The sequence below is a fragment of the Alexandromys fortis genome, unplaced genomic scaffold (genome assembly GCF_014885135.2).
Source record: "Alexandromys fortis isolate MF-2015 unplaced genomic scaffold, M_Fortis_MF-2015_v1.1 scaffold_55, whole genome shotgun sequence".
NCBI classification, from domain to species: Eukaryota; Metazoa; Chordata; class Mammalia; order Rodentia; family Cricetidae; genus Alexandromys; species Alexandromys fortis.
Window position 1 is genome coordinate 8464064 of NW_026067936.1, and position 21749 is coordinate 8485812.

At 37.3% G+C, this 21749-nt stretch overlaps 1 protein-coding gene across 2 annotated transcripts in view; it reads right to left on the reverse strand.

Moving 5' to 3' along the window:
- The window catches only part of Wrn (WRN RecQ like helicase), a 102309-nt gene that overhangs the window by 65019 nt on the left and 15541 nt on the right, over positions 1 to 21749 (reverse strand). Inside the window, exons 4-16 of one of the 2 annotated variants that reach the window (XM_050146690.1) lie at positions 21565 to 21710; positions 20930 to 21078; positions 20120 to 20269; positions 19457 to 19526; positions 15894 to 16005; positions 9463 to 9889; positions 7455 to 7535; positions 5689 to 5827; positions 4397 to 4472; positions 2942 to 3009; positions 2621 to 2729; positions 1763 to 1831; positions 1163 to 1245 (exon numbers count right to left, since the gene is read on the reverse strand). In XM_050146690.1, the coding sequence (XP_050002647.1) occupies positions 1163 to 1245; positions 1763 to 1831; positions 2621 to 2729; positions 2942 to 3009; positions 4397 to 4472; positions 5689 to 5827; positions 7455 to 7535; positions 9463 to 9889; positions 15894 to 16005; positions 19457 to 19526; positions 20120 to 20269; positions 20930 to 21078; positions 21565 to 21710 (1679 nt within the window). Of the gene's footprint in view, positions 1 to 1162; positions 1246 to 1762; positions 1832 to 2620; positions 2730 to 2941; positions 3010 to 4396; positions 4473 to 5688; positions 5828 to 7454; positions 7536 to 9462; positions 9890 to 15893; positions 16009 to 19456; positions 19527 to 20119; positions 20270 to 20929; positions 21079 to 21564; positions 21711 to 21749 lie in introns of both variants that reach the window. The other variant, XM_050146689.1, reaches the window with a different exon arrangement.

The window sequence follows — 21749 nt, forward strand, 5'->3', positions numbered from 1 at the left end:
AAAAAAAAAAAAAAAAAAAGAATGACTTACTGAGAAAAAGTACCAAGCCACATGGATTAAATAGGTAAGAATTATGGGTTAATTTAAGTTGGAAGAGCTAGCTAATAATAAGCCTGAGCTAATAGGTCGAACAGTTTGTAATTAATATAAACCTCTGTGTGTTTATTGGGGACTAACGGCTACAGGACCAGGTGGGACAGAAACTTCCGGCTACATATAACTATAAAATTGATTTATAAGGTAATTGGGCTTAATACACAATGAAGTGCTCTAAAGAACTTTTATAGTTTAATAGGATACATCTCAATTTTTTCCATTACAGGCAAAAACATGCCAATAAGAGCTAAATGGATTGTGTAGGCACACTTTGATAGCATAGGTCCTTAAATTAGTGGGCCCCATTCACAGTGGGCTGGGCCCTCCCCACAACAATCACTAATTAGGAAAATGCTCTATAGACTTGCCTACATCCAAGGAAGGCATTTTCCCACTTGGGGTTCCCTCCCCTCTGATGACTCTAGCCTGGGCTAAGTGGACATAAAACTAGCCAGCACAGTACAATACTGAAAACACAGCCTATATGAAACTACTTAATAACTCATTCTTCAAAAAGATCCTACAAGTTCAGAAACAATTTTATCCTACAAACTGGATAAAATTCAAATGAATGTTTCAAATATGGATATAATTTGTCTTCCTTGGAATTCTCAGCTGAACCTACCACCACCAAACAAACAAAAACATGAAAGTACCAAGTCCTATACTAAGAAAACAGAAATGAAGAACAGTATATTTGTCTCTACAGGGCAGAGAAAATTGATTGCTCTTTAAGCTAACGAGGGAGGGGGACTTGATTAGGGGAGGGGGAGGGAAATGGGAGGCGGTGATGGGGAAGAGTCAGAAATCTTTAATAAATAAATAAAAAATTTAAAAAAAAGAGTTTATAGTGTAACAAGTGATACATACATGCATGTACACAGTTATAACACTAACGCTGGAGTCCACCACGATGGAATGAGGAGTTATAGGGTACTATAAAATGGGCAAACACAAAATGGATCAGAGAGTTCCTAGAGGAGCAAACGTTTGAAACCAACCTTACTGAACCTAGTCTCATCCATAGTCTACTTTGTATTCACAAAAGTCCTAGGTTGTTACTTACCAGTATTAGAGTCAAGTTGCTGGAGTAGGCCCAAGTTACCAGAACAGAATTCTGGAGTCATGTATATGATCCTGTATTTGCCTCTGTAAAGACAAACCGAAACAGAAACAGAAAAGAAAACACCCCAATAAAGACAGCAATCAAGGGAAGAGCAACATATTAAAATCAAAATATGTGACAAAGTCATGAGTGCAAGTTCTTTAATTTATCTTCAACTCATCAAAATAAAGTGCAGTGATTCCTGTCAGGGAGTATTCGCCACAAAGGTTGTATGACAAGCCAGATTCTGATATCTAACAGTACAGTCCCTGCCCCCTCAAAATGCCCAAGCTAGATGATCAAGTCTTTGTAAACTTTTTGTATACACACACACACACACACACACACACACACACACACACACATGCAATTACAATTAGTGGGGAAGTTATACATGTGAAAGAGCAGAAGAGGGGTATATAGGCAGGTTTAGAAGAAAAAAAAGGAAGGGGAAATATAAATATGTTACAATTAACTCATACCTTAAATAAAAATGTACACAAAATTCTCTTACACTATAAACCTCTTACAATGTGATATGAAATCATATAAATTACTCACAATTTAATATCTCCTAGAACATTTTTTGATTGTGCTGATCCAAGTAAACAGGCTGGAATGTTGGACAGTCTATAAAAAGACACAAATACTCTGCATCAATACACATATTACAAACACTAATTTCATTCTCAAAGAAGAGATGTAATAATATATATCCCTCTTCTTTCTAATATTCTTTCTTCTTGATAACTTGATATATTCCTTCAAGAGCCTAATGAGAAGGCAACTTTTTAATGCAAATCTTTCAAGAAGAAATTGAAAGGTTTTTCATAGATTAAAAAGTAAACTTTAGGGTTAGAGGAGGGGTGAATATAATCAAAACATGCATAGAATTTTCAAAGAACTAATAAAAACATAGTTTTAAAAGTATTATGTACTTTTAATACAACTCACATTAAGCTAAAGAGCCCAGACATCAGAACAAAAGAAAAATTCTAGAAAAGCCATAGTAAACTAGCATAAAGCAACAAATCTTTTTAAAACATGATCAGAGCAGTCTGCTAGCCTTGAATCAAAGAACTCAAGAAGGGACATAAACTCATCCACTAACACTTCATCTGCTACTAATAAATGCAGCCATGTGTGGTAGGACATGCTCTGTGTGCCCAATGGTTGCAGGGCAATGGAAGAGGACAGAGTGACACCATCCTCGACTATGAACAGCAAGACTCCATCTCAATAAACAAACAAACAAACAAAGGGAGAAAGCTAGGCAAGGGGGCACTGAGCTGAGAAGAATGGGGGCTTTGAGGCCAGCTTAAGTTTGAATAGTAAAGTCCAGTCTTAAAATGTGTTTGCTTGCTTGCTTGCTTGCTTGTTTATCAAAAGCAATGATGTAGCAATGAAATCATTACTTACTCAAGTTGGAGAACTTGGTCTTCCATTAAAGAAATAAGGGGTGAAATAACAATGCCAATCTTGCCTGCATAAACAGGTGGGTACTGGAAGCACAAACTCTTCCCATAACCTTTATAAAAATAATACACAAGATAAAAATAATCTTTTCATGTTTTGCTTTCTTCTTACAGCTTATATAACAGAATAAATACTTATAAGGTAACCATGCATAAATATAAAATCTTTGCCATGTTCACTCTCTCCTATATCTAAGTTTGTGAAAGATTAAAAATGCCTTTATGATTTTTGATGATTAAATTATTTACTTTAAATGTAACTTACCAGTTGCCATGACAACAACATTATCTCTTCTTTCTTCTAATACAGAATGAATGACTTTCCACTGAACCCTGGAAAGTAAAAAGCAAAATGTTTTATCACTAACAATCCATTGTTAGACCTATTTAACTTCTGCTCTCTAATCAACTCTTTCTGACTTTTTGTGCTTCCTATGTAAATATGTGCAAATCCTAGAACTTTTAGACAAAAAAACACCATTTGATCACACTCACATTCAGACTGACTGAATAACGAGGAGCTGCCATGTAGCTCATGGCTAAAATCAACTCCCAGCCTCACACTATAGACCAAGAGAACCAGTATTGCAAAGTACATGAGAGGACTGCTGTAGGTGTGAAAGGAGAAGCCTGTGTTAAGGTGATTTCAAGGAGGAATCTACTGGAGATGAGACCTTCCGCTTATGCAGATGACAACCTATTCTTATTTGAGTGCTGTCTCTACCAGCATGCTGAGTTATCAGAGCTTACTTCTCGGTACATCTATTCCTGTCCTTCTGTACACAGGATATATTTTAATCTAAAAAAACTAAATTTAAAAAAAAAGGAAGAAATGCTTTAATGGATTCTATTTTAAATACTCAAAACTCAATCTAGATTTTTACTTTCTTACTGGACTTATTCAAATTTACTTGTTACTAATCTCACTTTTAATCATCTCACTTCTCTAGGTTTTAATAGGCCCTTGTGGTTTGGATGAAAATGGTGCCATAGGCTCATAGGGAGTGGCATTATTTAAAAGGATTAGTTGAAATAGGTGTGGCCTTGTTGGAGGAAGTGTGTTACTGGGGGAGGGGCTTTAAGGTTTCAGAAGCTCAAGCCAAGACCAGTGGCTCCCTCGCTCTTCCTGCTGCCTACTGACCCAGATGTAGAACTCTCAACTACATAACCAGTGCTATATCTACCTACATGCCACCATGCTTCCTGACATGGCAAAAATGAACTAAACCTCTCAACAATAAGCCAACCCCAATTAAACATTTTCCTGTATAAGAGTTGCCGTGGTCATGGCGTCTCTTCACAGTGATGGAACACAGGTATTTGTATATGTTAAAACAGGAAAACACCACTGTCCCTCAGATTGGTCTCCTAGAGACTTAGGACAGGGTGCTATGGGACACTTGCAGAAAACAGGAAAGATATTCTCTCCAATTTTATACTTAATAAGAGGTAAATCAGCAATGAGAGAAAACTTATTTCTTACTATGTAGCCACTACATAGAACCACCCAATTAAGGAAAAAACAATGTTTCCTTTCTTATTAAAAGAACAAAGAAACTTCTATAATTAATACTTCAAATAACTTTGGTGTCACATATGATATACATTTGATACGTATAACCGCAGTAAAATTAGGCTGTTACTGTGAAATAGATTATTTACTTTTATCTTGGTAAAAAAAAGTTAAGCACATAATGTAATTAATTGAGATCACACTCACGGTTTAAAACTGGAATGGCCGAAGTAGGTCTTGAGGCAATTAATTTGCTCTGCACTGGGTTCCGGCAATAAGTGGTCTTAAAAATAAGTAAAACAATAAAATTGATATTTATGTTCAAAAAACAAATATATCATATAAGAGGAAGAAAATTTTCATTTCATTGGCTTCTTATAAAGAACACAGTGTCAGGTAACATGCTAATTTCTTTCCATTCTAATCAAGTTTGATCATCTAGGTATCGGTCAGAACACCAGTCAAGTCCTTTCACTACCATTAAAGTATCATAATTGTTCTTATGAGTCATACTTTACCAACTCTGGGGAGAAAATGCCCATTGTTTTCTAATTAGGTACACTTGCAAGATCTAGCATCTAGAGTGAACCAAACCAAAGCAACCAATATGCCAACAGAAATTTCATATTAAAAACAATTTTCAATTCATGGTAATATAAATTATATTAGTATCCCAAATTAAGTATATAAAAAAGTCAAATCTTCATTTAAGTTGTCTAAAACTAAATCTAGTTACCTAAATTTAGTTACCTTGATCTAATTTAGTTATCTATCCAATTTAGTTAGGTAAATATAGCTACTTAAATCTTTGGTCAAAACTTTTAATTACGCTGCACCGTGACTATGTTAGTTCTGCCGAAGTGCCCACCACTGTCCATCCTTAGATGCAAAGCCCCACACAGACTCTAAGTAAGCTATCACTAAACATATGAAAAGTATTATCTCACATCTTTAACAACTCTCAAAAGAAAAATCATACAGATGGTTGCATTTATTAAAGAAAGCAGAGGAAAATACTTTATCAATATATTTATGAATACCTTCTACCTACAAAATGTCTTGAAGTTTCAACGTTTTCAACAATAATACAGTCTGAGTATATTGAGAGTTCTACTTGTTGAGAAGACTCTACAAGTTGACAAACTGTGATTATTTACACTTAAATGAGAATTGCCCCATTTGCACACTTAGTGGTGCCTCCTTTGCTATGAGAAAGTTCCCTGGGGACAGACTGCATATAACCAGATGGTTCTCAGTGGTATTCAATATAAGCAGCTGGGAAACCACTTCACCACTGTCACTAGGACAAAACCAAGCCTATAACTGAAGGATGAAAGGTTTCCTTCACCAGTTTCCTGAGAGACAAGAGTACCAAGGAATTAAAGGGCTGCTTTATTGACCTAGTAAGTAACTATATGCCACCAAGTCGTTAAATCACTGAAACACCGGCAGGAAACCCGAAATCAGTGAGAGGTGAGAAGCTTCCAGCCTACTCTTACCCTCCTCTGGCCACTGCTCCTCGATGGCTTCACTCCTGTCTTCATCTTCCTCCTCGGGAGGAAGACTCTTATGGCTTTCCATTTCCAACCATCTAGAATGAGTTGGCTCTGCCATGTCACTATTCAGGTTTTCTAAAGACTGAAAGTTTAAAAGAAATTGTAAAAGCAAAACACTGACAATACCGTATCTTTTTACTGAGCACAGAAAGAGTGTTATTAACAAAGCCTACAATTTTGTTGAGAACTGGCAGATGTGCAAGCAGCAGCACAAAAGAACATGTGTGCCCCTCTATAAATACGTGCTGGAGAATGGCTTCAAGGCATAAGGCCAGGCTGGAACACGGCCAGCATAAACAAGGTTCATTAATAGCATATAATGAACTGCCCCTGGGAAAGCTATCATAAATTTTAAATTTGCATAATTTAAACAGTTTTCCTTATTGAACTTCAATGTTTTAGACTCCCAAGAGGTAAAAATACAAATTTTAATGCTATTTTTATAATGTTTCTCTATATTACATGTCAGTCACATTTTTAGATTACAAGCAAGCAATAAATGTGCTTTGGAATTGTCCAAAAAAAAAAAGATTCAAATAATTTAAGTAGAGAAATACTCTTTATGTAAAATAAAGTTCTTTATTTGACATATATTTTCTCCCCGTTTCAAAAATATTAGTACATTTGAAATTACTTTATATATAAAACTTTTTACTAAGAAGTAAATTAGAAGTTTCATTTAATCAAAGTTCTTATCTTCACTTTTTATGAGACTTCTTTTTTAATTTGGCTTTAAGAATGGCTTTAAAAGTATAATATTTCAATCCTATAAAAGGAAAATGAAAAAAGCCCAGGTAATTCTGCTTTGTTAACTCTGTCACTATATTTGGAGAGCAGGGGTTATTTAATGTATAAAATATTACAGATGCCCATGAGTAGCATGTTCTGCAGCACTTGGACAGAATGCACCCGAGAAAGGACAACCAGAAAAGGGGGATGATGGGGCCAGGCTCTGTGGTGAACTCTGATGGGAGCACTAGGCATCAACAGAAAGGGAGGATTCAAATCTGTAAGCTAATTAGAATTCATAACTTTATTATCTCTGTGATTGCCACTACTAGGATTCAAAACTAAAGAACTAGAAAATCACTATCATTTCATAAAAAGAAAAATCAAAATAAAACTGATGGATAAGAAAGCATACTTTCCTTTCTTTCTTTCTTTGTCACTTGATTTAACTAAACTGTGCCTTTCCCTTTTCTCTAAGCCTGGTTTCTCCTGTTCATATATGATTCATGACACTTGATAAACTGGAGGTTTAGTAAGGGACAGAAAATGCACAAATTTATACTTCAGCTTTGATAACACAACAAAGTAAACAGCCATTATAAAATTACATGTAACCAGTATTAAAATCCCATAGTCAGAGAAACCAGGAACTGTAAATGATTCAATTAGTAAAAATAGAACATCTAAAATGTGGCAAGTACACAAAGAACAAGAAACCAATTTCATGCTGAAGTGCTTGGTCACTGCTCAGATTCCAGAGACACGGAAGGAACACAGAGCATACGTGAGAACTCATGAAATTATACCTATGACACTATTTATATATTAGGAAATATAAACTGCAAAAAATATTGTCTAATATTAAATTATGGGTATGAATTCATTATGACAGTATTTGATTGAGAAATGAAAACATTTTAGTTATGTAAATGCTCTTTTAAAAAAACTTGGAGTAATTTTCTTCTTACGTTCAAACATACCTTAAGCATCTCCATTTCCAAATCTTCATCACTTTCAATTACATAAGAGGAATCCTTTTCATCATCAGTGGGAGATAAGTGCTTTTTAAAAAAAAAAGTATTTCAAAGATTAATTTTCTATATAACTAATTCTATACCCTCTGTCATATTCACTAGAAGTATTCAGGCATCTTCCTCTCCTTTAATAGGCAAATGTATAAAGCATAATTATATCTTTACAGGATGATAGACAAAGGAAAGGGGAGAGGAAGAAGAGGGGCTTTTCAAATGCAACCAAAAAGAAAGAAGCTGCATGGTTAAAAAGATAGGCAAGTTAAATAAATAGATATGGAATAAAATCTACACTCAAAATAAGAACAAAAGTGCAAGTTCTAAGGTCAATCAATGTCAAACTGAGTCTCTCTATCTATTGAATACACAAAACTACACAATGTTGAAAAACTTTGTATAAAGAAAATTAATTGTTCTTTAATATATTGACTTAAAAATATCGAAGACTAATATATAATAATTATATTATTTTTAAATAAATCAGCATTAGTCTATTTAAAAAGTACCAGATATATTATTTACTTGGTCTATTGCTGGTGTTTGGAAATGAAGAATTTACAATATTGGCAATCCCAAAAAAATCAGATGTCTAAAAAGATGTGAATCCTCCCCCTACCTCATACACACACACACACACACACACACACACACACACACACACAAAGAAATCAAGTAGAAATAACTCCCCAAATGCTGAATATTTAATTTGGAAATGGGAAAAAGAAAATAGTCTTAATTAATATGATAATTTAAAGCTATTAAAGATATTAAAATATGTTTTTTAACTGAGAAAGGTTTTATTGCATCCTAAATAGGGTCTTAAATAAAAAATAATGCTAGTAATTTAAATAATAAAACGGCAATAATTGACATAAAAGTATTAGTCAAATCAAACTCATGACCATAACTCTCTAGTATATAAAAATATTAAAGTGAAATTTTCCTACAGAATTAGAATAAGGCAGATGTCAGTCAAAGTCAGTATTTTCTAAAGAGAATCTGGCTCACAAGTGGTTAGAATAAAATTATTTTGAAATTTTTAAAACATTTACAAGCCTGGGGGCTGGAGAGATGGCTCAGTGGTTAAGAGCACCGGCTGCTCTTCCAGAGGTCCTGAGTTCAGTTCCCAGCAACCACATGGTGGCTCACAACCATCTGTAATGAGATCTGGTGCCCTCCTCTGGCGTGTGGGCATACACGGAGGCAGAATGTTGTACACATAATAAATAAATCTTTTAAAAAAAATTTACATGCTCGACAGAAACAAGAAGAAAATATAAAACCCAAGGAATATAACTAAGATTGGGTTTCCATTTCTATAATGAAATTAGGAGATATAAGTCTATAAAATCACATCAAAATCTAAAATAAAATTTGTTATTGCAAAAAATTGCAAAACTCTAGAGATTCTGAATGTCTCCAGTAATTGTAAGCTAGTGAAAATTAGGAAGGAAGCAAGAGCTCATTGACTCTCCAGGGGACAGTACAGACGCCTGTAAAATAAAGCACCCTTCCACCTTCCACCCTCGCAAATAATTTCTGCTCGTAGGAAAAAACCCCAAATCAAGTTTGGATGACTAGACATTTAGGAAGAATCCACCAAAAAGCTATTACCTGTTATGAAAAAAAAAGTAAGAAAAAAGAAAAGAAAAGAAAGTGTAAAGCAGCAATTCCAACAAATGTTCTCTTGACAATATAAACTCTTTATGCAATGCTATTTATTGTACTAAGTGGGTCTCGCGAGTTAGGGTGGCCCTTGGTTTGTGTTTTATTGACGCACAGAAGGTGCTCAGCTCTTTGCAAGTGTCTATGGTTACTTTTCAATCCAACAGCAGAACTGACCAGCTGCAACAGACACTATGCACACCACAAAGCCTAAAGCATGTGCTCTGTGTGCATTTATACAACAAAGTAAGCCAGCCATGGATGGATATACTATTCCCTCCCGATTTAGTACCTCAGAAGGTTGGTGAGGAACATCATTACATTTTGTTCCTTCAGTCCACTGTTTCAAAATTGGAAGTTCATATTCTGAAGTATCTGCCGTCAAACAAGCTCTTTCCATATCACCTTCCGGGAGCTTGTCTTCTGCTTCATCTTCAAAGCCACCTTCTTCTTGCTTCACTTTATTTCTAAGCATATCGACTTCATTGTGTTTCACTAGACTATCAAACTCTGGATCCCATGCCTCTTCTTTAATTTTATGAAAAGTCCCATGGTCTCCAACTTGTTCCTCTTGTTCTCTCACAGCAGCGGAATCCTCTGATGATGTCAGGTTAGAACTACCGACCTGCTTCAGTTCAGTGTCGGTGTTTGCAGAGCCAAACAGCACCTTTCTCAAGGAACACAGATTTTCTGAAATATTCTTCAATATTAGAGGAACCCTAAAAAAAATTCAAGAAACGTTATTCAAGCTTCATTTTATAAACCATAAAGACAAGCTTTAAAGGTTCTTGCTAAACAAAAGCTTACAAAGAAGACCCATTGATCTAAAGCTGTTTTTCTCCCCATGGCCACATGAGATTAGGATTAGCAGCCTACCTGCCGGTCTAATTAGGCATTTCTGATCCTAGCAGTCATCTTGCATATTCACTAAAAGTCAGTAGTTTGGTCCCAAACTCATTTATGTCAGCTTTTTTTTTTCTCTTTCATTTTTCATTTTTCAATGAAAAATTATTTCCTTGAATTCTGAACTAAACACACAAGAAAAGATAACAAATTTCTGGGGGGGGGGGAGCGTTTCATGGTGGACCCAGAGTCCTTTAGTCATTTCCCAAACCCTTCCAACCTTTCCTTCTAGTCGATCTCAGTTCAGTGTGGCAACCATCAACCCTCAGAAGCATAATACGAGGGACTGCCAGTGGCCACACTAAGCTAGAAGCAATGTTTATTATCCTTCCTGTCCTCCATTATATCTCTCCAGACTTACTCTTAGTCCTACGGTAGCCAGGAACCCTCAGCCCACCTTCATCCCCTTAAGACTCTGCCTCTTGGTGTAGCCCTTAGGCCCTAGTTCTTTGCCTACCTACTTGACTTTCAGCCTTTCTTTCTAGCCCCTTTCCATTGCTGTGTGATACCTGCTAACTCCCAGGAACAATCTCTACTAGGGATCCCACAGTTACCAAACTTGGCTAAGACCCAGAATAGACAACAAAAAAACAGAACACCCACCCAACAAAGAGATATTTACACTGAGAAACATGTCTAACACCATAAACTCAGAAGCCTAGATCCCAAGACAAAACAAACCAAGATAACATGCCTCCTCCAGAAGCCAGCAACTCCAATACAATAGGAACCAAGAAAGGCAACTTAGCTAAAGCACAAGAGAAGAACTTCAAAACAGCAATTATGAATTATTCAAGGACCTTAAAGAGGATATAAACAAATGCCTTAAAAGAAACAGTACATGAAATACAAACACTGCATGGAAAAAAATTTAAGAAATGAAATTAGAATTTAACAAAGAAATAGAATCACCAGAGAAAACCCAAAATAAAAATGAAAAACATCAGAGGTAAGCCTCACCAACAGATCAAAAGACATGGAAGAAAGAAATTCAGGTCCTGAAAACAAGGCAAAGAAATGACAGTTCAGTCAAATGTTAAATCTAAAAAGATCCAGGCATAAAACATCCAGGAATCGTGGGATACTATGAAAAGACCAAACTTGCAAAAAAAAAATAAATATAGATGAATGAGAAAAATGCATGAAAAATATTTTAACAAAATCATATAAGAAATTTTCTCCAATCTCAAGAAAGAAAAATGTATAACTAAATACAAAAAGCATACAGAAACTTAAATAGAAAGGACTGGAAAAGAATTTCCCCACAGCACATAATTGAAATACTAAGCAGACAAAAGAAAGAAAGGATATTGAAGGCTGTAAGGGGAAAAGATAAAATAACATATAAAGGCAGAGTCATTAAAATAACACCTGACTTCAATGGAGACTTTGAAAGCCAGAAAGGACCTGGACAGATGTTCTACAAGCTCCAAAAGACCACAAATGCCAGCCCAGACTACTATACCCAGCAAAACTATCAATCACAGTAGATGGAGAAAAAAATCCATGATAAAACCAATATTAAGCATATCTATCTATCAATGCACCACTACAGAGAACACTAGAAGAAAAACTTTAGTCTAAAAAGGTTAACTACACCCAGGAAAATGCAAGGAATAATACCAAAACAGTATATAACCACAAAATAATAAATTAAAAAAAACTGTCCATTGATTGATAACTCAGCATTAATGTCTAAATTCTACAATAAAAGGACATACAAACACTGTCTTCCATCACAAGGCTGATGCACGTGGGAACTCCCAGAGACTCTGTGATAGCATGCACAAGAATGGCAGAGGTTCAATCAGGACAAAATCCCTGCACCCCTAACCAAAAAATTCTTTACAATTGATACTACTGGGAAAGAAAAAAACAGTTTTCTCCAATAAAGTGTCACCGGGAATGTCAGCCACATTCTGAATACAGAGTCCTAAGAAGTTTTATGTATTTTCTTATGAACTTTTGTATTATATTGACTATAGGTTATATTTTGTATTTTTTATCATTTTCCCCCTTCCCCAACTCCTTCCAGGTCCTCATAACCTCCCTACCCACCCAACTTCAGATTTGAACCCCTCTCTCTCAACAAACAAATAAACAAAAATCAAAGCAAACAACAACAGCAATAACAAAACTATAAAGGAAAATAATACCCAAACAAAACAACACAAAACAAAAAGTCTACAGAAAAAGCATGGGGTTCATTTTGTGTTGGTCAACTGCATTCAGAATGTGATTGACATGCCCAGTGACACTTTATTGGAGAAAACTGTTTTTTTCTTTCCCAGTAGTATCAATTGAAAAGAATTTTTTGGTTAGGGGTGCAGGGGTTTTGTCCTGATTGAACCTCTGCCATTCTTGTGCACGCTATCACAGAGTCTCTGGGAGTTCCCACGTGCATCAGCCTTGTGACGGAATGAAATCAGAAATCGGAGGTAACACACTCTGAGTACAGCCTAAGTAAGAAACACTGTGCAGAACTACAAACAGCAAGCCTATGTTTAATGCAAATTCCATGGTGCTTGCCTGGAGTGCACAAGGCCTCAAGCTCAATCCTCAGTACTATGGAAAGAAAAATCACATAATAAACAAAGAAATTAGAGAGCGCCAAAGGAGTTTCATAAGCAAAGAGATACATTTTATTATAAAATAAGAGCTTTTGGAATATGTATTCTAATTTTTCAGTATTTAAGTCAATGATTTATACTATCTGAAATGTTCATGTACCTCAAGGAAATTTTTATGTTAATAGTGCAAATGAAACTTAGCTTATCCATGAAAATAAACTATCAGTGTGTGAGCTGTTCCAGGAACTGCTCCCGCATAATAAACTGCATTACTACAGGACACGGAAAAATCAAGCTAGAACTGACTGGAGGCTTCATCCTGCCAACTAGTATTCATACTTGGAGATATTGGTATTAAGTCAACTATTGGGGAAGGGGTGACATCAAAGGTGTACTCAACTGTGTGCCATCCACACTATGGAACCAACCTGCCAGGCAATGTGTGCCCATTGTTGACACAGTGACATGACTGGTTGTGGGGCGGCCAGCAGCATCCTGATGGGATCTTCAGGAGGGAATATGTGACTGGTGGTGGAAATATGGTCAAACCCTTTGACTGGGGAGGTCATGGGTCTTAGCAGAGGAATCTACTGCTGACGTCCTGCTAAACAGACACAGTCATACTACCTTCTAAATCCTTATATTTTTATCATAGTGCTGCTCTCAGGCTTGGTCACAGAAGCTTCTTTTGGCAGTGGGAGATGGCTAATGAAGACTCGCAATAATCAGAGCGCTGAGCATAAATGATTGTTGCATGCTCAGCCTGAAGCAGGCTCTCTATGGTGCCCCTGCCCAGGCCCAGGGAACATCACAGAAAGGATGGAAAGACTGGAAGAGTCAGGAGATGTGGAGGAGTGCTGTAGAAAACACGGCCTTCTGGATATGACATGGCTACTGCAATCATAAGCACACAGCCTACCACTGTGGGTACCTGCATAGGAGCTGCAAAAGGCAGGTCCTTTCAACATTCCCCCATGGATGAGGAGGCTCACTAGAGACCCCATCCTCCCCAAGGGAGCTCTGCAATGTATGGCTGCCTGGAAAGGAATAGGCATTCTGCAGCAGTATAGTCACTGGTAAGCTGCCAATGTCTAGTCAACAACCTCCTAATCATGCTCATACAAATACTCCTAATCACATTCAGAGTCTCATACACACATGTGTGTGCGCGCGCACACACACACACACACACACACACACACGAGACTTGGAAGGAGAAAAGGAAGTACTTAAGAAGAAGTGAGTCAGCATGAATCAGGGATAAGAAAGTGTAATGGGAGCAAATATGATCATAATAAATTATATGGAATCGTCAAAAATCAAAACAAAATTGCACAATTAACAATCCTCCAAAGTTTAGCTCAACTTTAATTGTCAAAGTCCGTGTTAACACAAACAAATTCAATATTAAAATTAAAATCAGGGATGAAAAGATGGTTAAGCAATTAAGAGCACTGGATGCTCTTCCAGAAAATTTAGGTTTGAGTCCTGGCACCAAAATGGTAACTCACAGTCAACTGCAACTCCCGTTCCTGGGGCTCCAACCCTCCTCTGTACTCCTCAGGAACACGGCTCACAATATGTGCATGGACACATATGCAGGCAAACACCCATACACAAAAAATAATATTAAAAACTTAAAATTTGTTTAGTTAACTTCAAAATCTAATAACGGACTTATTATAAAATAATAAAATGTTATAAACCTTTTTGTTAGTCAGACTGGCCTTGATCTTGTGATCCTCCTGCCTCAGTCTCCTGAATACAGAGATTACATATATGTATCAACATGCCTAGCAATCTTATAAATCCTACTATATAGACAGCTGCTCATATGTAACAATATGCATGAAAAATGTGGTAGGAACAGTTACAATAAAATATAATTGAGAAATAAATGTGCTGTTATAGCAACAGTGACACAGTTGAGCTAACAATACTATAATGTCTATTTATCCTGTGCTAACATCAGAGGAGGACATAAGCACTTTAACGCTAAAAGCTGGCCTGTGAAGGCACACAAGGTAGCATACACTTTTCCTCCCTTAAGATTCCTGGCATGCTCACTAGTTAGCAGCAGACAAGCTCAACACCCTGCAGAAGTCAAATCCACTGCAGCAATACCGCAGAGACACACTGGATTTAAGATCAATGACTAAACAATACTAAGTAACACCAATCCTATCAGGGTCCTCGGAAACAAAAACAACCTTCCTTTCTGCAATAAACCTCAAACTATTCTATCTTGAATTCTTGATGCTAAGAAAGCCTACTTAGCTTGCGGTTATGAAGCAAACCATCAGGTAGAGCTAATTTCTACAAAGCGTGTATTCTGTAAAATCAGGAATCATGTTTAAGAAAATCACATTAAAGGTGACTGAAATTGGTACCAGGAGTAGGGTATTGCTATGACCAGACCAAACATCTTGTTTTGGGGAGGACTGAGAAGGGACTTTGAAACTTTGGGCTGGAAAAGCCAATGAGTGTTCAAAGCTTGGCGAGGTTTTCTATGAGAGCTTGAAAGATAAGGATGTTGAGAACGATGCAGCCCATAGAAGCCCAGCCTGTAATGTTCCAGAGGGAAGGTGGAGAGACCCTTACAGACTCTTATCAGTCTTTTGCTGTTTTTGAATTGAGAATCTGTCTGGTTAGCTGTAGATGAAAAGGCAGCTGTGCTTTTTCAAGAGGCAAGAACCACTAAAGTGAAACCTTTGCATTACTGGGCCAATGGATGCTGGTCAGCTGGAGCTGAGAAATAGTGATGATTCAGAAGAGACCAGCATCAATGAGGTGAAATCTTCTGAGAAATACTGCCTTGGACTCAGCACACGGAAGCTGTGTTCCAGAGGTGGCCAAGGTTGTGCCTCACAATGGCAGCTAACTTGTTTTAATACACACACACCAGCTGATAGAAACTTGAGAGCTAGCTCTCCAGTTACCAAATAGCACATGTTTAAGAACTAAAGTTTTTCTGTCTGCTGTGTAGGATGTTTGGAGTCTAGACACATGGCTCAGGGATTAAGAACGCATTCTGCTCTCGCAGAGAACCTGAGTTTGGTACCTAGCACACACAAGGTGTGTAGGTGGCTCACAACTATCTGAAGCTCCAGATCCAGCGGCAATCTGAAACCTCTGACCTCCGAGGGCATTTGCACTCACATGTACAAGCGTGCGTATAGGCATGCACGCACGCACACACACACACACACTTAAAAATAAAATAAATATTTAAAAAAGCACAGTATTTCACCTCTGTAGAGTCTCCAAGTTTCTGCAGTTGACAGGAAAATGTGTGGCCAGGTCTCTCATTTCTTCAGAGATTGAGTTCAGCTTTTTCTTCATCTCATTAGGCAGGCTTTCCTCTGCTAGAAAAAAAAAACTACTAATATTCAAATTAAAAAGCAGAGATTTTATTGAGTCACATCATAATAGCGTTAGTACCAGATCTTCATCTAGTCCCTACAGTGAACACAAGTAAACACTTCCTTCTTGAGTTCCAAATTCACTTTTCTCACTTGTACTTTCAAACTTCTTTTTCAAATTTTTGCTATTTGAAATTTAGAGTATAATTCTAAATTTATAAACCATAAATTCAAAGTTTACTGACCTAGACAGAGGAGAAGAGAAGTGAGATTCTAACTAACACTACTCTGATTCAGAAATCAATGTAATACCATGTGAGTTGGGACTTAGAACTGTTTGGAGTCACTCTTCATTGCCTTAACCAGTCATCAGCACAACAAAATTTGAACCTTTACATCTGTGGCGCCTTCCAGACTCTCAGCTTCACTCCAACTGATAGGACATTCTGTGTCAACAGCAAGAAGCCTGCCTTCACTTTCGTTTTGGTTGGTTTGGTTGATGATTTTTGAAACAAGGTTTCCCTGTGTAGCCCTGGCTGTCCTGGAATTTGCTCTGTAGACCAGGCTGTCCTTGAAGCCTGCCTCTGCCTTCTGAGTGCTGAGATTAAAGGCTTGCACCCCCACAGCCAGGCTGAGAAAACAAGATATGGCTCTGTTGTAAGAGCACAGGCTGCTCTCCCTTCCGAAGCCATCTCCTTGATAAGAATTTCTTCACCAATTCACCTATCCCTCAAACAGCCCAGGCTCTCCTGAAGCATACAACATAAGACCACATATCTTTTTATTCCAGACTGCTAGGCATTTTGTGACATTACATCATTTTACTCACAGATGATTGGTAACTGTCTTTCCCTCCACAATCATTTTTGTGATCATTCCTAGTGACTTTAACACCCACGGAGATGTTCCATCCATGTTGGGACCTCGTATTCTCAGCTCCTCCATTTCCAATGACCTTTTCCTCATCTAACCTGAGCCACTCATTCCCACAATCAGAGGTCTGACCTTAAAACTGCCCAATGAAACCACCACTCATTACCTACTTTCACTCATGAACATTCTGCATTCTTAATACAGATATACCTGTCACTCTTTCCCCAGTCAACGTGCTGACACTTGAGAATGAAGCCCATTGACCCTGCCCTTTCCTCACCCACACACCATCTGCTCCCCACCATGCTTCCTTCCCTTTCTGAGCCACGCCATAGTGTCCGTTCCTTTGACTCTCAACTTCCTTCTTCTTTACGCACCTCCTTATATGGGAGCTGGGTAGGGGGTCCCCCAAAGAATAAAAGAGTGAAAAACAACCAACTATAGCTTCACACCCCTAAGCTAAGGGTTATAGATTGGCCATCATTGGGCTTCTGTTTTCTTTGTTTTAGTATAAAAACATGAAGTTGGATTCACAACATAGAATGCCCTAACTGACCGGACCCAACCTTCTTTTCCAGATTGTTTCCTAGAAGTCTTGCTCATCCTCTTGGGTTCCATTCTCTGCTCCTTACACAAGGAAAGCAGTTATCTTCGGGGACGTGGTACTTTCATCTAAGCGTTCGCACCTCCTCCTTTAGACAGCCATATGGTATTGCCCTTGTTTGTCAAATGGAATCAATACACAATAAACACTGATATATAATAAACACTAGACAAATCTATGCCATATGAATCAATGATTTTTTTCCTTTGTGAAGTTTCTAAAAATATTATTTATATGCACTTAAAATCATATTCCTTAGATTATCTTTCTTCATCATTCAAGGTAATAGGATTAGTATGACTGACACAATTTTAGCATGATTTCTACCAACATCATTATGCTATTCAACTCATGCTACGCTTAATATTTTTGTACTACCAAAGCCTCTGGACCCTTTTTGCTCTAGAAGGACAGCCTCTATCTGCTATACTCTTTTGTCACATAAAACACCAATACAACTAAAGTATTAAAAGTAGGTGGCCAATGATGATTAATTATAGGCCCTCAGTTTGTCAAAATCTCAGCAAAATTCAGAACAGTTGATAACATCCTCCTACTTCAACTGTACTCTTCCCCTGCTTTCTGCATACAATACTTGTTCATTTCTTTCCACACCTAGGGCAACTACTATAGTGTCCCCTCCTTCACACAAGGATTAGACACAAGGGTTTTTCAGGATCCTTAGCTCTAGTATTTTATCTCTAACAAACTGTCCTCTGAGGTACAACCTACAGATCTAGGTGTCCACAGGCCACCACCCTCTTGCTCTCTGAGCTGTTTCTCCCCTTTAACATATTTCCAAGCAACTGTAAAACTTCACACCTAGAGCCTGCTCTTGATTGCCCGGGTTAATCTGCCAGGCCACCAAAACCTTGGCACATGACTGCCATTACCTCAGATTCTGTTGACTCTGCTTCTCCATTAGATATATCTTGAAGCTATCCACTCCTGTCAAACCTCGACACAAATAACCAATTCAAGTTCCCATTTCTTCTACAATCCATTTTCTCTCTTTATGGCTTGTTTTGTAAGTCTGTTTTAAATGCACTGCATTTCACTTCCCTCCACATCTTTGATTTGCTCTTCAGAAGGAAGGTAGTCTCTCCAGCACATCCTGTCTTCTTTCACTTTTCTGCTTCTCCGACATTAAGGTCCTAGTCAACAGTTTGCCATACGGCACAAGTTTCAGACACCTTACCTGTCTCTCTGCACCTGTCTACCCTTTTCCCTTTGGCTCTGGTTAGCAAACATCTGCTCCTGTTTCAGGCATTACCTCAAGTATCACCTTTTCCAGGAAATATTTTCAAATACCAATGACTATGTAAATTATGTTATTGCTCAGAAAGTTTTCAATTTCAGAGCATTCCAGATTATGTATTAGGAATGCTCAATCTATGTAACAATTCTCTCTGGCCATCAACAGAGGGGCTTTGCATACGCTGCCCCTTTAGTGCTCACAACTAATCCATGGATAGCTTGCTATTACCCATTTTCCAAGCATGGGGAAAAAGATAAGAGAGCTAAAATTCCACCACTGGGCTATGTAGCACAAAAGCTAATGTTTACCCCTGCTGTTTGACTCCTGCAGTCATTACCCTCTCAAAACAACTGACCAGGACAATGAAGGTGAATGAAGAAAACAGCAACTTGAGCACATCTCATACATACTAAAATACTGCATTTAAGACTCTTTAAACCATTTGTAGGAAGAATGTATATGCTTCCAGCCTAGAGGAAGCTGGTTGGCTCACTGATGTTATCAACGACTGTGAGTATCAAGTCTGTGGGATTGAACAGCAGCACCACAACAAAATCAAGGTCCAGTCCTTAATCCCGATGCATTTCACTGTCAGGGCAATACTGTTCAGACATTTAAGTAGCAGCATAATACTTTGCAAAGATGTATTGACTTTTTGAAACAAGTCGCACAAAACAGCAAATTCACATTCCCTTTTACTTTGAGCCATAACACACCTTTGTTTAGCGCAAACACTTGCACAGTATCACCCAAATTTTCTAATTTTTGATAGATGATAAGACCAGCCTATAAAAAAGCAACAGAAAAACAAAGTACAAGTTAAAGATAGCCACAATAAATATGTGTGTCATCTCTCTAGAAAAATCTACAAGAATAACTTCCAATACAATCCTAGAATCCAGAACGTACAGATTATAAATATAAAATTCATCTAAGAACAGCAGCAACTAAATTTGGGCGCATTTTTTCTAAATTTCCACATTTTAAACATAAGTATAGGGAATAAGGCTAATTTAAATATAGAAAGCCTATGATTTTTCTTATTCAGAATTGCTTATATACAAAATACATCATCAGACCATTTGTGCCGGCTAAGCCTCGGCCTTTCGTGATTTCAATAAGTTCACATTCTTTACACAGAAACTGGACATCAGTATGCTTCATGACAGTGAACAGAACTACCACTACACAATCTATTAATTGGTACTTTGTAATTAACATGGAGAATTTCACTTGATGTATTCCTAGCCAATTTTTGATACCAGACTAAAATAAAATATTTTACCTAATGACACTATCACAGTAAAACTTCTCTAAAGCAATTCAGTACAAGAAATTTTAAAAAATGACGTTATAATGAAAGGTCTTTAAATACGTACATAAGCATCAGTAGCTGCATACAGTTTCTGGTCATCAGTGAGGGGGAAATTGCTCCAGTTACTACAGCGGATGGACTTGTCCTTCAGAAGCTGCTTTCCTAAAACGTGTTTAACCATGCCATTGAGGCTCCAAGTCTCCGCACACCTCAGCTGCAAGTAATGAAAAGGCAATGTAGCAGACATGCTCCTTACTGTCAGCTATGCCTAAGCCCCACCAAAGGATCAGGCCACAAATAAAGCTAGAAAAGTACTGGAATAAACAAGCTTCCCATCACTAAAATCTCATTTATAGTCTACATTATGAATTTAACTCTGAGATTCCCTAGTGTGAGAATTAAAATGCTTAAACTTTAAAGATACCATTCCTAGAAAGCAGCTGAGTGGTTTAGAACACTTTTTGACTTCCTGGCCAAATAAATACTTGGCTAAGTATGAGAACTTAATTATTTCATTTATTAATACTGGAATATAGGTGATGGTGTTAAAGGTCAAACTGACATGCAGAGCTCTATATCAGAAGCTGCACTGCAGTCCTCTTCACAAAAGAGCTGGATAAATGACTTTGAAATACAGTATTCACGTGTGCCGATGCATGAGCTGCAGTAAGATGGAGGAACATTGGTTAGGCTACTGTGTATGCTGAGATAAATCACAACTGGAGGCTTTCATTACCGTAGTTTGAACTTCTGTACTGCCACCGAAATCAACAGGTAGCTTATATTATGTTTATAGAAAAAATGTATATAAAATGCATATTCTGTGAAATTCAGGTTACCATGTTCATTAAAATAATACAGATATCACTTCTACCTTCTCATTGGCAATATCTGTCAACTCCACAAAGCTCTCCAATTTGACATCAAAATCACGCAGAAGTTTCCACTGGTCTCCTTCAATTCCAACGCCTGCCTTCTTAATTGATTTATTTTCTAGCAACATTTTTAATCCCTGGGGGAAAACTAAAACATGAATGATTATTTCCATAACACTGTTATTTATAATGGATTTACTATTCCTATGTATATTATATGTATGTTAAACTGATGCTTATATTTAGCTTAAATTTAGACTCACATTCATCTTAACTCTTTACTTTCTTATCTAATGCAGAGTCCTGACTGAAAATCCACTAGAAAAAATGAGGTTGAGTGCCACGTCTACTAACAATTATTGTTATTATACCTCTAATAATTATTGCTAGACTATATACATGTCATTATACATATACATAGTTAGCTAGTTAGTTAGTTAGACCTAATATATATTGTTACACCTCTAAACTTCAGTTCTCTGTTCTCTAACACAGGAAAAAGATATAAAAGGTAAGGTAAAACACAATTACTTAAGTAAACACAAGAATATGAGAGAAGAAGGCCTTTTAATGAAAGAACTTAATTTTACAGGAAGACGGTTGATATATTATTGTCGGCCGCACAGATACCAACCTGACATAGAAGAAATGTGAAACAAGTAACATTTGCTCTCAGACACACACAGCTGAATCACAGCAACTCGGCTTTGCTTCCCTTGTTTGTATACGGGCGGCCATTCCATGTCAAATCCAACCACACCTCCGTCAGACAGACGCATGCTATCAAAGGAAAAGTTGTGTGAGTTAACTGCATGGGCT